We start from the raw sequence: 14,223 nt of genomic DNA on the forward strand, positions 1-14,223 counted from the left end.
AAAATAATTAAAGTACCCTGTTTGATATGCACAGAAAAAAATAAAATCTACTAGTCCTTTTGTTCAATTTTATTTATCGTTTAAGATTTTTACATAGTTGTTAAGGAAGTAATTAAAATTTTTTAAAATTATATAAATAATTATTATATTTAATAAAGATGAAAGTAGAATTGAGAAAAAATAATTATTATTCTTTATTTTTTTAAAAATATTAAACAAGTTCTAAAATAGGACATATAAAAGTAGAGGAAGAGTAGTTTTAAGAATAATTTAGTACCAGGAGTTGTTTGGTTTTAATGAAGTAATATGAATAAATGGCATGTTAAAAATCATTACTTTTATTATATTAATTATATTTTTTTTAAAATAGTGTAAAAATAAAAATAAATCTTTTTTTTGGGGGGAGACAACAGAGAGTAATTTATTCCTATATAAAACTTTAAGGGTGCTCAATTGCTCATTATATTAAATTTGTATATTTTAAAATTATTAACAATGAAATTAAATTAAATTAAAAAAAATAAATTAATTATATTATTTGAATGGATGATTGCAAATATATATTTATTTATTTTAAATTATTTGTTTACTAAATAAATAAAAGAATAACGTGGAAGCATATGAGGACGGAAGGGAGGCGTGAAGAAGAATGATTGACCGGTAATTAATATCCCGAGGAATGCCAGATTCGAGCCGTAGGATTGACCGATCTACAACCCTCACGTGCGATTCCTCTTTGACGATTTACTACCACTCTGCCACCTCTACCCTCGTGCCAACGATTTTTTCCTTTTATTAATCGCCGACTCATTTCCAACCAATCACCAACACACACATGCCTAATCTAACACTGTGTTTGAAAGAGATAAAAAAGAAAATAGAGATTGTTAGGTAGATTCTCATAAATTAAATTAATTAAGTTATTTTATATTATTTATTTTTATTTATAAATATATAATTTAAAATTAAATTACGCATTGATTTATAATTATATTATTGAAAAATAATTTTATTATTATTATTATTGGTTTGTTTCCAGAATTCAATTCAAAATTACCGTTTTTTTTGTTTGAAAAGCAATTCAAAATCACTTTCTTATAAAGTATCTTTTTATAAAAAGTGATACTAAAAAATTTATCATTATTATATTTATTATAATTTTAATTTTCTCTAAAACAAATATAATTCTTCTATTATGAGAAAGTAAAATAAAAAAAAATTTAAAAAAAATAAATGAAAATTACCGTAATACTTATAATGTAAATATATTTTATAAATAAATAAATAAATACATACATAAATTATATAATGAAATTGATCATAATATTCATTTTAATATAAAATATATTTATTATTTAAAAAACAGTCTTTAAAAATTATGAACTTTATTTCAAATATATGACTAAAATTGAAATTAAAACAAAAATGAAAATAAAAATTAATTATTTTTAATGATAGCAGTAGATAATTTTAACAATATATGAAAATTTAATTAGAAGTATTGAAAAATAAATATTAGAATTGGGTTAATGAAAATTAATAAAATTTTAACTATTTATGGACATTTAATTAATTATATTAAGATTTAAACATTCTAATTCCTAAAATGTAAAAAGATTTAGATTATTTAAATAATTTAGCTTTTTAAATAATAATTTAACCCTTTACTCTAAAGATGGTAGTTAGTTGCTACCACTAAAAAAAGTTGGACAAACCATTTTTAATCAATGAGCTGTAATTTTTCTTTATTATAATTAGAAAAATGAGCTGTAATTTTTCTTTATTATTATTGGAAAAATGAGCTGTAAATTTATAATGAAATCCAACTTTGAATAATTTAGGTAATTAACACACTTAATATGTGAATTATTACATCATTTACAACGTCATCTAGTGTCATTAGCTAACTAACCACCATTATACAAAGTAAAAAAAGCAAACTTAATTGTTGATTTTCCCGGGGACAACATCATTCAATCCCGAGGACAACTCCACTTACCCTGTGGCAGTTACCCTGCAACAACGCCGATCAATTGCCGATATTTTTTCAAATAATTAATTAAACAAATTAATTATGATTAAGCATTGGATTAGGCCAACAATAAACAAACACTAAACACCAATCATGCAACAAAATTTATCTTCATCGATCAATGACAAATGTATAATCCTCTCCACCTTTGTACTCTTTATAAAATCGCCATCCCGCTCTTTCCTTTTCCGTTAGCCCTCTCCTTTCTCTTTCTCTCTGTGAGCTAAATGCAAAGCGGCGTTGGCTGCGAAATCTCTGACAAAAAACACGTACTTTGCTTTTTCATTTGATTCCATTTCTAGTCAACGTTATACTCCGTTAGTTGCACGAACCAAACCCACGAACAAGAAAAGAGAAATGCTGGAAACTGTCAAGTACCTCATGGGCTCCGCCGGCTCTAGTGGCTTTGGCTCTAAGTCCACCGCAGACCAGGTCACTGCAGGCGCCGATCTACGTTCCATCACTGCCATCATCACCGGTCAGTTACTGGATTTTCCGCTCTCCACATGCAATTAGTGCTCTTTTTCTTTTTTAAGTAATTTATTTGATTGTTTTGTTTTCCAGGCGCCACTTCGGGGATAGGAGCCGAGACGGCGAGAGTTTTGGCGAAGCACGGAGCGAGACTGGTACTACCTGCTCGGAGCTTGAAAGCGGCCGAAGATACCAAAGCTCGTATAGTTTCGGAATGTCCTGATTCTGAAATCCTTGTTATGGCGCTTGATCTTAGCTCTCTCAATTCTGTTCGAAACTTCGTTGCGGAGTTCGAGTCTCTCAATTTGCCACTCAATCTCCTCATGTAACTCCACAGCTCTGATATCTTCTTGTATATACATGATAGTTTTCTGTTTGGTTTCTGGGAAAAAGGAAGGAATTAACAGGAAGAAACTGAACTTTTTCCCTTGTTTTGCAAAAGAAATAATGCCGGCAAGTTCGCACACGAGCATGCAATATCGGAAGATGGAATAGAAATGACCTTTGCCACTAATTATCTTGGTAAATCATGCAAAGAAAATTCATACTTCAGATAATTATGTTGCATACACAGATTAGACATGAACTTTTGGATTTTGATGAATTTTTCAGGTCATTTTCTTTTAACGAAATTGTTATTGAATAAGATGATCGAAACTGCAAAAGAATCCGGCATCCAGGGCAGAATCGTTAACGTTTCATCTACCATTCACGGCTGGTTTTCCGGAGATATGATCCGATATCTCGGAGAAATTTCCCGAAATATATGGTAAGGGATTTTTTTTTTTTGGGGTTCATGAATTAATATTTTTAGTACATACGTGCATCTTCGGTTTGAACTTTTTCTTCAATTTTTATCTTCTTCTTCATCTTCTCTCTGCAGTCATTACGATGCCACACGTGCTTACTCTCTCTCGAAGCTGGCTAACGTTTTGCACACCAAGGAGCTTGCTCAGAGATTGAAGGTGCTAGCTCATTTATTATTTAATTAATTTGTTTATTGCCAAGGAAAAAAAGCAAATTTTGTTGTTTTCTTTTTATTTTTTTTTCCCTTTCTCTTTCATGAACTAATTGTAATCCTTTAATTAATGCAGCAAATGGAAGCCAACGTGACTATCAATTGTGTACATCCAGGAATAGTGAGAACCAGACTCACTCGAGAACGAGAAGGCCTACTCACAGGTCCCAAACATCACCCTCCAAAACAATTTACATGGCTTAATTTTACCCATGTCACTCAATTATATCATAAAAATTATTTAAATTCAATCTAATATTATTTAAATTTTTTTTTGAGAACTCTAACTATAAACTGAACTGGAAATCCCACATTTGCATTTTAATTTGACATTACTAGCTCAATTTTTTGCTGAAACTCCCATGGGATCTAATAAGAAAGAGATTGAGTGGTATCAAATTTAAGTTGAATGATTTTTGTAATACAAATTGAAGTTAGGAGATGGCGAGTAAAATTAAGCCAATTATATACTTAATTAATAATTATAGAACAATATTGAAGCTCAGTGGTTTTTTTTGGCATGTACAGATATGGTGTTTTTCATGGCATCTAAGCTCTTGAAGACGATTCCTCAGGTGAAAATAGTGAAATTTTAGATTTAATTCTTATGTTTGATGCAAGATTTTGATGGGATGGTAATTACTAATAATGGGTGAAATTTTGTTGCGGTAAATAGGCTGCTGCTACTACTTGTTACGTAGCAGCTCATCCCAGATTGTCGAATGTTTCTGGAAAGTATTTTGCGGATTGTAATGAAGCCTCTTCAACGTCGAAATTGGGATCCAGCTCAACAGAAGCTGCACGGTTGTGGTCCGCCTCTGAAATCATGGTTTCTAGAGACCCAAAAGCAGTTTTTGACCCACTTAATGCCACAGACTATGGGGCATAAAGAAAAATAATAAATAAACTTGGAGAAATCTACAAAAGGAAAAAAAAAAAAAAAAGAATATTTACATACAAAAGATAAGGCGATGATATTTAGCGAGTACTGGAGGATAAAAAAAGCAATCTAGAAAGAGAAACATACAATTTTACACAACCTAGAGGACTGTTAGTATGTTAAAGAATGCTTTAGATGTACTGCTTAATTAATGTATCTATGATTATATAATTAAGTAGTATTATTTTTGGTTAATGAGTTTGAGATAAAGATTAAAGAATGTTAAATGTTTGGATTGCCAGGGTTATAATTATACAATGATTGGGGAATACAGATTTTGGACTGGAAATCATAATGCTTGGTATATTTTGGGTGTGTGTTTCTTTTTAATTATGTGTTTGGGATAAACAATATGCAAAATGATAAAGATTAGATTGTTAATTAGAACTATAAACTAATGTTAATGGGTATTAATATAGCAAATGAAGGTGCCAGGAATCCATAATCAAGAATTATTATTAATATGTAATGCTACAAGTTGATTTTTCATTAAAGTAAAGAAATGAGAGGCATAAGCGGGCAATAAGAACATGGGGTCGGTTTTGTACCATGTGGTGGTTGATTTTTGAAGAGTATCTTCGAGGTAATGGTGTATGGGTCCCTACTAACATGCGCCAGGGGATTGGGGGTTGGAGGGAAACATGCTTTTAAGGAAAGGAAATTCAAGAGCACTAAGATCATGAATTTACTGGCCCTGGATTTCTCTCCTTTTCTGATAAATTTTACTAACACTAATCCCCCGTAAGAACAAGAGTTGTCCCTGCTCAGCAGAATGTATATATGAAGTTTACAGCATGTTTGGGATGAAAAAGTTTTTAGAGCTAAGGTATGGGATTTTAAAGTAATGTGTTTGTTTGAAAGGAATGTTTTGTAAAAGTGTTAAAAGTTTTTTGAGATTTCAAAATTTTTAAAAATCTCACTTTTTTAATCTGCTCAATTAATGGGTTGAAGAATTTTTAATATTTTACCTTCCATTATTTTACTTTACACTCCATCCGAACATATCGTTAAAGTCTAGCTCTTCAAGACAATGGATGAATAATCCTAGTTTCTAGAGAAAGCACATTAACTAATTTTTTTGAACATAAAGTGAGTTAAGCTCTCTCTATCCCTTTCCCAAATATAAGCACGAGACATTTTTTTTATTGCGAGGACAATGAGTACCTTATTCTTCCCTGTGTGCTATGATAACTTGTGCCTCTAATTTCTACTTGGGACCTACATCTCCTTAGTACTGTTGGTATTGGGTTGCATGTCCTTCTCATGCACATGCATTGTATGCCTTAAAATGACAAGCATCATTTCTCCAATTTATAGCGCAGCTGCATCTAACACCATCCTTCACAAGCAAACAAGGGATTCATAAGGCCCAAACGGCCCATAATGTAACTTTAAATTAAAAGGCCCAAGTTTTATCAGAATTCCCAATTTCATCAGGCCTTGGTTCAATGAATTGGGCTTTATTTTTCCCCATGTAATGTCGATGCATCTCCCAAAACCCTGATATTTACCAGTTTCACTTTCCTTGCTAGAAATGGCGAGCCTCCATAAACCTCGGTACCTTACCTCTGAATTACTTATCTGTGTTACTCAAGAGACAAAGTCCGAAAATTCTCAGCTGCTTGCTTCATCGCCATCCGATAACAAAACTCCCTCAATCTCGCTGACGCTCTCAATCTCGCCGCTGTTCAATCTCACCGACGCCCTCAATCTCGCCGGTGAGTGGGTCTTAAGTTTTACTGGGTTTTGGGTAATTTGCTCTTTGGGTTAACTGCTCTTGTGCTTGACGCTATTTTCTCTTTTCTTCACTGTGCGTTGGTGTGCGTTGAATCTCTGTGTGAGTTTCTACATTGTTACGATTTGCGAATTCTTGTTGTTTTATGCTATTTTGGGTGTTTAATAATCTGGTGTTGGTTCAATGACCTTCTGTTGTTGTTTTCTGAACCTGAAAATGGACATTCAATCTGGCTTGAAAGAAAGGCTTTTAAGAAATGACAACGTAAAGGTTTTTAAGAAATGATAACGTTAATGTCATTTTGTGTGGCTATAGTTTCATTTGAATGTACATTGACCATATTTTCCAGTTCAATTTTAGATTTGCACAATGTGTTCCACCTACTTCAGAACGGGAGAATAGATATGGAGTTTAACTTCTTAGAGCTGCATGTTTTGTGCTGCTTCTGATCCTTTCTTTGTGTATGTCAATATAGCCTCACAATACAGCTAATTTAGAATAAGATAGAAAGCAGCGGCAATAAGATTATAACACTACTGAATGTCCAAAATTGTTAGTAAAATTAACAAGCAGCAGCAGTTAAGATTATAATTTAGAATGGCAATGGATTAAAGCCAAACTTTCCAAACATACGCCAGTGGTGAGTGATGAGTATTGGGGCCTATCCTCATTGAAGATATTGATGGGAAAAAGCATATCTGGGGACATTCAAGTAGACAAATAAGACCTCTGGAAAGCATTATCACATTTCTTATCGAACTCCTGCTAATTGTGCAGCAAGAAAATGGAATTAAAAAGAACTGCAGAAGGCTCCATTTTCCCTTTTATTTTATTTTAGATACTATTTATTTTCTTACATTGTGTTATATGAAGTTATTATGTGAAATTAAAATTGTATTATTATTATTATTATTATTATTATTTAATGATTTTAATATTTCGAGTTCGGGTTTGGGCACCTAACCCATAGTTTACATTTAATTTTCAGTAAAACAATATAAAAAATAATTGGGATTGAGTGAGTTCCGGTTTGAGTACCCTTAATTTTGCAGGTACGTACCCATTGCCACTTCTGAAATCTATTGTTCAACTTCAAAACAGCAGGAGCGAGAAATTATTTCCCATTTTAGAGGGGAAAAAAAAGAGATAATGGCGAGCCTAATCCCTGAAACCACCCAAAAATTATTCACTCCAGAAACCCTCCTGTCTGCAGCCAAACAATCGCAGGGGTGCGTCATCGTCCCCGTTCGCCTCCGCCGCGCCATTAAAAGATACATACGAGGTAATTCTTCTCATGTATTGTTCTTGACCCACCCACACTTACACCTCTCTCTTCTCTTATTGTTTTTATGTAATTGAACTTTCATATGCAGAGCAAGAGGAGCCGCACATAAAAAGGAAGGTATTGAGATTATCGGAGTCGTTTAGCGAAATCAAGGACGTGAATATGATGCTGACAACGATCACTTCAAAGGAGCTAGTTGAGGATCCATTCAAGTCTATGGAGCGCTCTAGGCGTTGGAAAATCAAGAGCGCTTACGGTGATATTGGACTCAAATACACAGACGATGAGACAGTTGCATATGTTGCCTCGCGCATGCCTGCTGTCTTCTCTTCCTGCCACAGAGTCTTCAGCGAGGTATCGCCTCACATATCTTTGTTACTCTTTATTGCTATTGAAATCCAGCCTTTTCCTTTCCAAAGATGTTAACGACAGTCTTTTTTAAATAGGTTCAAAGAAGGTTACCAGGTTTTTCCCCAGCTAAGGTATTGGACTTTGGTGCTGGAACTGGTTCAGCTTTCTGGTGAGCTGCTTCTTCTTCTTTTTTAATAGACTATTTGTGTAGTGAGATTTGTACCATAATGAAGGTGGTGAATTGTGATAATATTTATTGTGAAAAATTGTAGGGCAATGCGTGAGGTCTGGCCAAAGTCAGTAGAGAAGGTAAACTTGGTGGAGCCATCCCAATCGATGCAACGGGCTGGTCGGAGCCTTATACAAGGTATTTGGTGACTGCGTTCTTCGTTATAGTTAATAGATATATCTTTTGACTTGGTCCAAATGTTAATGTTATGAAATAAGTAATCTTTATTTGAGGTAGAAGTGAAGCGGGTAGATGCTGGCCAACATTGTAAAGCACCTAGCTTTGTTGTTTACTGAAATCAATCAGTATGGTTGTCAAAAGTCTGGATTATTCAAATATATTGCGTACTCTAATTTAATCATGAATTATGAATAGCAATACGAGTATGTGGTTGTCTGCCCTGGTGCACTCGTTTGGTGGTAACTAAATGAATTTAGTGACAAAAATGATATATGCTAGACTATCAATTCTATATTCTAGTAACACTTGACAGTTGACACTGTTTACTCCAAATAATTATATAGATATAGATATTATGGCATGCCGTATTTCGTTTGTTTTATACATTTGTGCATTGACTGGACGTATATTCTTTCCTTATTCCATCTGAAATACACATAGACGAAGCTAAATTCTGACACCAATATGTTATAATTGTTTTAGGTCTGAAGGATTTGCCACTTATTCACAGCTATAATAGCATTCAAGCATTAACTAAAAATATCAACAAGTCTGAGAGGGAACATGACCTTGTAATTGCTGTAAGTTGTATTTTTCTAGAGTTATACAGTATTAAACTGTCTAGAATTTTATCATTCTCATTCATGTGTAAGTGAACAGTGATGTATCCTCCTTGTTCTCTCTACACACGTGGAATCTTATTTGACATTTGACATTCAATTGGTGCTAACTAAATATTGTTAAATTTTCAATGTCATGAAGTCCTATGTGCTTGGGGAGATACCATCGCTCAAGGATCGGATCACTATGGTGCGCCAGCTTTGGGATCTTACAAAGGATGTTTTGGTATGATTTTATGCTTGATAAAAAGCTTTGTATCTCAATATGTGTATGCATGTGGCAGAAATTGGATGTTCTTTGCATTAGTTTTTCTGAGAAATCAAATGTGGAGCAGGTTTTAATTGAACCAGGAACACCACATGGATCTAATATCATATCTCAGATGCGATCTCACATATTATGGATGGAGAAAAGGGTACATTCGCTGTTTCCTTCTGGTTCTTATTTGGAAAAAGTTTTATGTGGTGCCTGATAATACAAAAGGTTTTATGTTCCTAATTTATGATTGCTTTTTCTCGCCATGTGTGGAATATACTGATGAACTTTCAGAAATTGCGTAAATCTAAAATGCAAAACAGTGAAGCTTGTAAGGATCTGGTGTCTGTCAAAAGTGGTGCTTTTGTAGTTGCTCCTGTAAGTACGATAATTTTTCTTCCTTTTCTGGTCCTTTGAGGTTAAATTATCAAATAAATTCTGAACATTTGCATTTCATTTTCTCATCACATTTTTCCTAACTGCCTCGTTTATGCAGTGTGCTCATGATGGGCACTGTCCTTTGGAGAAATCTGGGAAATATTGCCATTTTGTTCAGCGTTTGCAGAGAACGTCAACACAACGTGCATACAAGGTTGGTGTTTCATTTGCGTTTTACTTTGTTTTCTCAGAAAATTCATGTTTCTAGGATGTCGTATTGGATCAAATGGAGATTTTAATAGGAAATTTGCATAACTGTTTGTTATCTTCAATCCCTAAATATTTGTGCAGGGGAATGTAACCATAATGCCTATAAACCAAATGTCTGTTTACTAATAGAAGTAAAAAAGAGGAGCTCTGAGCAAACTGGGGGACTTGTGCATGTGCTTATCATTCTTTATAAACATGTAGCTGCAAAAATAAGGGTTTGTTCATGTTCCATTTGTTTTATAAATGGATTCTTTGTGTCTAAGATAGGTGTTAAGCATATTTCAATTCTTCGTGAGGAATGGGTGTTAGATTTCTGGAAATGGACAGACTGTAGCGTGATTAGGATCATTGAAAGATTGTTCTACCATAAACTGCTATATGAGTGTCTATAGTAGTCTCAAGTTCTTTCTTCATGTCAAGATGTGTTTCTGTTCGCTATTGTACTTTTATTTTAGTTTTATTCATTCTTCGCGAAATCTGTGATAACATGGACATCCTGTTGTGTGTGTGGTGTTTTTTTTATTTTTTTATTTTTATTTTTATTTTTTTTCAATTGTTGGAAGAGATTTCCCCCCTTCTTCATTCCTGTATCAAAATTAGGAAATTGATTATTAGTACTGACTCTTTCTCATCCTTCATTGATTTTAGCGGTCCAAGGGTGAGCCTTTACGTGGATTTGAAGATGAGAAATTTTCCTTTGTTGCTTTCAGACGAGGACAACGGCCTCGGTTGGTATTCTTAAATAATTTGTTTATATTTGTGAATTGCATTTGTTTGGAAAAATTCTTATTGAGATTAAGAACTTCAAGGTCCTTATAGGATTCAATTACAGTTTGTAACATTTGATTTTTTTTTTTCAAGTGTATTTCCCAATATGATGCATATGTGCTTTGTTTGAACAGGGTATCCTGGCCTCTTGACGGTGTGAAATTTGAGACTCTGAAGGAGCAGCGTGCCAAAAGAAATCTCGATAATCTTGAAATTGACTATGGTACAGTTGAATACTTATATATATATTTTTTTAAAAGAACATACTTTATTATCTCCTGATATTGACAAATTTTAATAGTTATTCTACATAATGTAGTATGGTTTGGGAAATTATGAACTATATTCCATTCCATTTCTATAATCTGTTCTTTACCTTGGCAGAGGACATAATTCTGCAAGATCAACCTGATGTCCCATATGAAGAAGTGGATCCAATTGACTATGATTCTGATGTTGTTGAAATTGACACGATTGGTGAAGACAATGAAGTTGACAATATTGGTGAAGACAAGGAAATAGGGCAAGAAGAAACAGCTCATGCGGATCTTGGGGGTGGTTGGGGAAGGATAATCTTCTCACCTGTTAGGAGAGGCAGACAAGTTGCATTGGATGTGTGTCGATCAATCAACGAGGATGGCTCAGAGGGATCATTCGAACATATAGTTGTCACCAAGAGTCGGAATCCTACATTACATCATCAGGCCCGAAGATCTCTCTGGGGTGACTTGTGGCCGTTTTGAGCTGAACGACATGGAGTTTTCGTTGTAACATTGAATCCATGCTAATATTATATGCCAATTGTATTTATTTATTTTCTTTTTTGGATGGTCAATAAATATTTTGAGCATATTTTAAAATGAAAATATATTAGTAGCGGCAGAATTTAATGGTTGAGTGGAATACAAGTATTGATTGATTTTCTCCCACAATTGTATGAGAAAGAACAGGAATAATTAGACATTTACTTGGTTACTTTTGGACTGAATTTTATAAACAAAAAAAAAAAATCATTTGTCATCCTAAATTTTTAAAATATTTTAACACATCTCATGTTTTATAATATATTTTAATTCTTGCAAATTGAAATTAAGATACATTTTGATATGTTAATTAGGATTTGAATGGTGTCTTAATTTCACTTTATAAGAATTAAGTGCATTATGAAATGTTTATGGAGTTGAGATTTTTTTTTTATATATATAAAATTCAGGTGATAAATGACATATTTGGCTCTTTTATTTTCAAAATTTATGAGTTATGAATTGAAATCTCAATAAGAATATAATTGAAAGTAGTAATAATAATAATAAATTTATAATATCTGCCATGCTGGGTTATGTTCTATCCGTTGAAATTGCCTTTGATGAAATCTATCATTATAACATTTCTATCCAGTAATATTTTCTTTTTCTCATTATTTGTGGGGTATTCGTGGAGTTGATTTGTAGTGCTTTTGGGTCATTTGCCTTTGTTTTCTAGGTTACAATTATGTCAAGATTGCTAATTTGAAATTATTCCAGTCAAACGTGCGAAAAAAGCTACAAATTTTCAAATTGAATTTTATCTTTACAATTCACATTTATTCATTTAATATTATTATTATTATTATTATTATTATTATTATTTATGAAAACAAACTGGACAAAGCCAACAAAACAAAGAGATGAAAGTCAAGCTGCAATAACTACAGCAGCAGCTTCTAAAACTGCAGATGGAAATTGAGAGTTAGCGCCAAAACGTTCTTGACCACAAACAGCATGAGCATGAGCAGCCAGCAGATGGGCAACACGATTATCAGCTCTTCCAATGAAATAAAAAGAACATGAGGAGAACCGAGAGCCTAGTTGACCAATAGCATTCAAAATTCAATCTAACAGGGTCCAAAACCTCCTTTCGAGACACAAGTGCTTCGAAAATTTCAGAAAAATCTCCCTCAAATTGAACATCAGAGAAACCCAATTCAGCTGCAAAAGATAATCCCATAAATATAGCTTTAGCCTCCGCCACAGCTATGTCCATCGCAAAACCCAATTTATGGTAACATGTTGCAACTAGATTACCATTATTGTCATGAATAATACACCCGTGACTAGTTGATGACTGAGTAGCTAAAATAGAAGCATCCACATTTAACTTCAGGCCACTAACTGGAGGACTCCATCGAATTACCATTGAACCACTAGATGAAACATTCAGCGAAGGAGGAGAATTAGTCAAAACCATGAAACACTGCACCTAACCAATCACGTCCATAGGACTACACACATTAGATTGGAACGCAAGCTGATTTCTACTACCCCAAATAAATAAACCAAGGGAATTGTCATCTATATCTGCAGCAAGTTTTTTATCCCAGGAATAACAGGAATGAGCATCCATAGAGTCCACCCGTAGACCTAAACGTGAAGCTAGCCAAAGTGCTGAGTTCTAAAGAAATTGCAGCAAAATGGAAGAGTAGAAAACAGAACATTCAAAACAAAAGGGATATCTACAGCTCCCTCTATTTTCTTTTGTGTGTGTGTGTGTGTGTGTATATATATATATATATATATCAGAACACAAGCTGATTTCTACTACCCCAAATAAATAAACCAAGGGAATTGTCATCCATACCTGCAGCAAGTTTTTTACCCCAGGAATAACAGGAATGTGCATCCATAGAGTCCACCCGTAGACCTAAACGTGAAGCTAGCCAAAGTGCTGAGTTCTAAAGAAATTGCAGCAAAATGGAAGAGTAGAAAACATAGCATTCAAAACAAAAGGGATATCTACAGCTCCCTCTATTTTCTTTTGTGTGTGTGTGTGTGTGTGTGTGTGTGTGTGTGTGTATATATATATAGACCTAAACGTAAAGCTAGCCAAAGTGCTGAGTTCTAAAGAAATTGCAGCAAAATGGAAGAGTAGAAAACAGAGCATTCAAAACAAAAGGAATATCTGCAGCTCCCTCTATTTTCTTTTGTGTTATGTATATATATATATATATATATATATATATTGGAACACAAGCTGATTTCTACTACCCCAAATAAATAAAACAAGGGAATTGTCATCCATACCTGCAGCAAGTTTTTTACCCCAGGAATAAACAGGAATGAGCATCCATAGAGTCACACCTGTAGATCCAAATGTGAAGCTAGCCAAAGTACTGAGTTCTAAAGAAATTGCAGCAAAATGGAAGAGTAGAAAACATAGCATTCAAAACAAAAGGGATATCTACAGCTCCCTCTATTTTCTTTTGTGTGTGTATATATATATATATATATATATATAGACCTAAACGTGAAGCTAGCCAAAGTGCTGAGTTCTAAAGAAATTGCAGCAAAATGGAAAAGTGGAAAACAGAGCATTCAAAACAAAAGGGATATCTACAGCTCCCTCTATTTTCTTTTGTGTTATATATATATATATATATATATATATATATATATATATATATATATATGCTTCAATACATGGCTGAGATTCAAAGAGCACAAATTGCAAAATCTTGGTGCAACTGGTCAACAACTAATCCCAACTAAAATAGCTTAGTTAGACAGAATTCCACAAATTCTAGAACACTACAAACTACATCAGAATTTATGGCTGAATATAAGAGAGAAACTAACTAAGATACAATTCAAAAAGTAATCAAATCTGTCTCCAAAATGAATTTCAATCGGTCAACACTCCTCCTTGAGATTCTTC

The 14,223-nt window shown here is 33.5% G+C and overlaps 2 protein-coding genes across 2 annotated transcripts; both read left to right on the plus strand.

Moving 5' to 3' along the window:
• The first annotated feature begins 2,170 nt into the window (after positions 1–2,170).
• On the plus strand, positions 2,171–4,656 carry LOC110665879 (short-chain dehydrogenase TIC 32 A, chloroplastic). Its single transcript, XM_021826173.2, has 8 exons — positions 2,171–2,510; positions 2,597–2,828; positions 2,946–3,025; positions 3,116–3,272; positions 3,387–3,468; positions 3,598–3,685; positions 4,050–4,096; positions 4,198–4,656. Exons 1-8 carry the CDS (start codon positions 2,390–2,392, stop codon positions 4,408–4,410), a joined length of 1,020 nt encoding a protein of 339 aa, XP_021681865.2. The 5' UTR covers positions 2,171–2,389; the 3' UTR covers positions 4,411–4,656.
• Positions 4,657–5,944: 1,288 nt separating this feature from the next.
• On the plus strand, positions 5,945–11,441 carry LOC110665878 (uncharacterized). The gene is made up of 13 exons (XM_021826171.2): positions 5,945–6,179; positions 7,249–7,478; positions 7,570–7,835; positions 7,928–8,001; positions 8,105–8,199; positions 8,725–8,822; positions 9,004–9,087; positions 9,197–9,277; positions 9,412–9,495; positions 9,614–9,709; positions 10,414–10,493; positions 10,668–10,756; positions 10,918–11,441. The coding sequence occupies exons 2-13, from the start codon at positions 7,346–7,348 to the stop codon at positions 11,274–11,276; spliced, it is 1,539 nt and encodes a 512-aa protein (XP_021681863.1). The 5' UTR covers positions 5,945–6,179; positions 7,249–7,345; the 3' UTR covers positions 11,277–11,441.
• Positions 11,442–14,223: the final 2,782 nt, after the last annotated feature.

The sequence above is a fragment of the Hevea brasiliensis genome, chromosome 9 (assembly GCF_030052815.1).
Source record: "Hevea brasiliensis isolate MT/VB/25A 57/8 chromosome 9, ASM3005281v1, whole genome shotgun sequence".
NCBI classification, from domain to species: domain Eukaryota; kingdom Viridiplantae; phylum Streptophyta; class Magnoliopsida; order Malpighiales; family Euphorbiaceae; genus Hevea; species Hevea brasiliensis.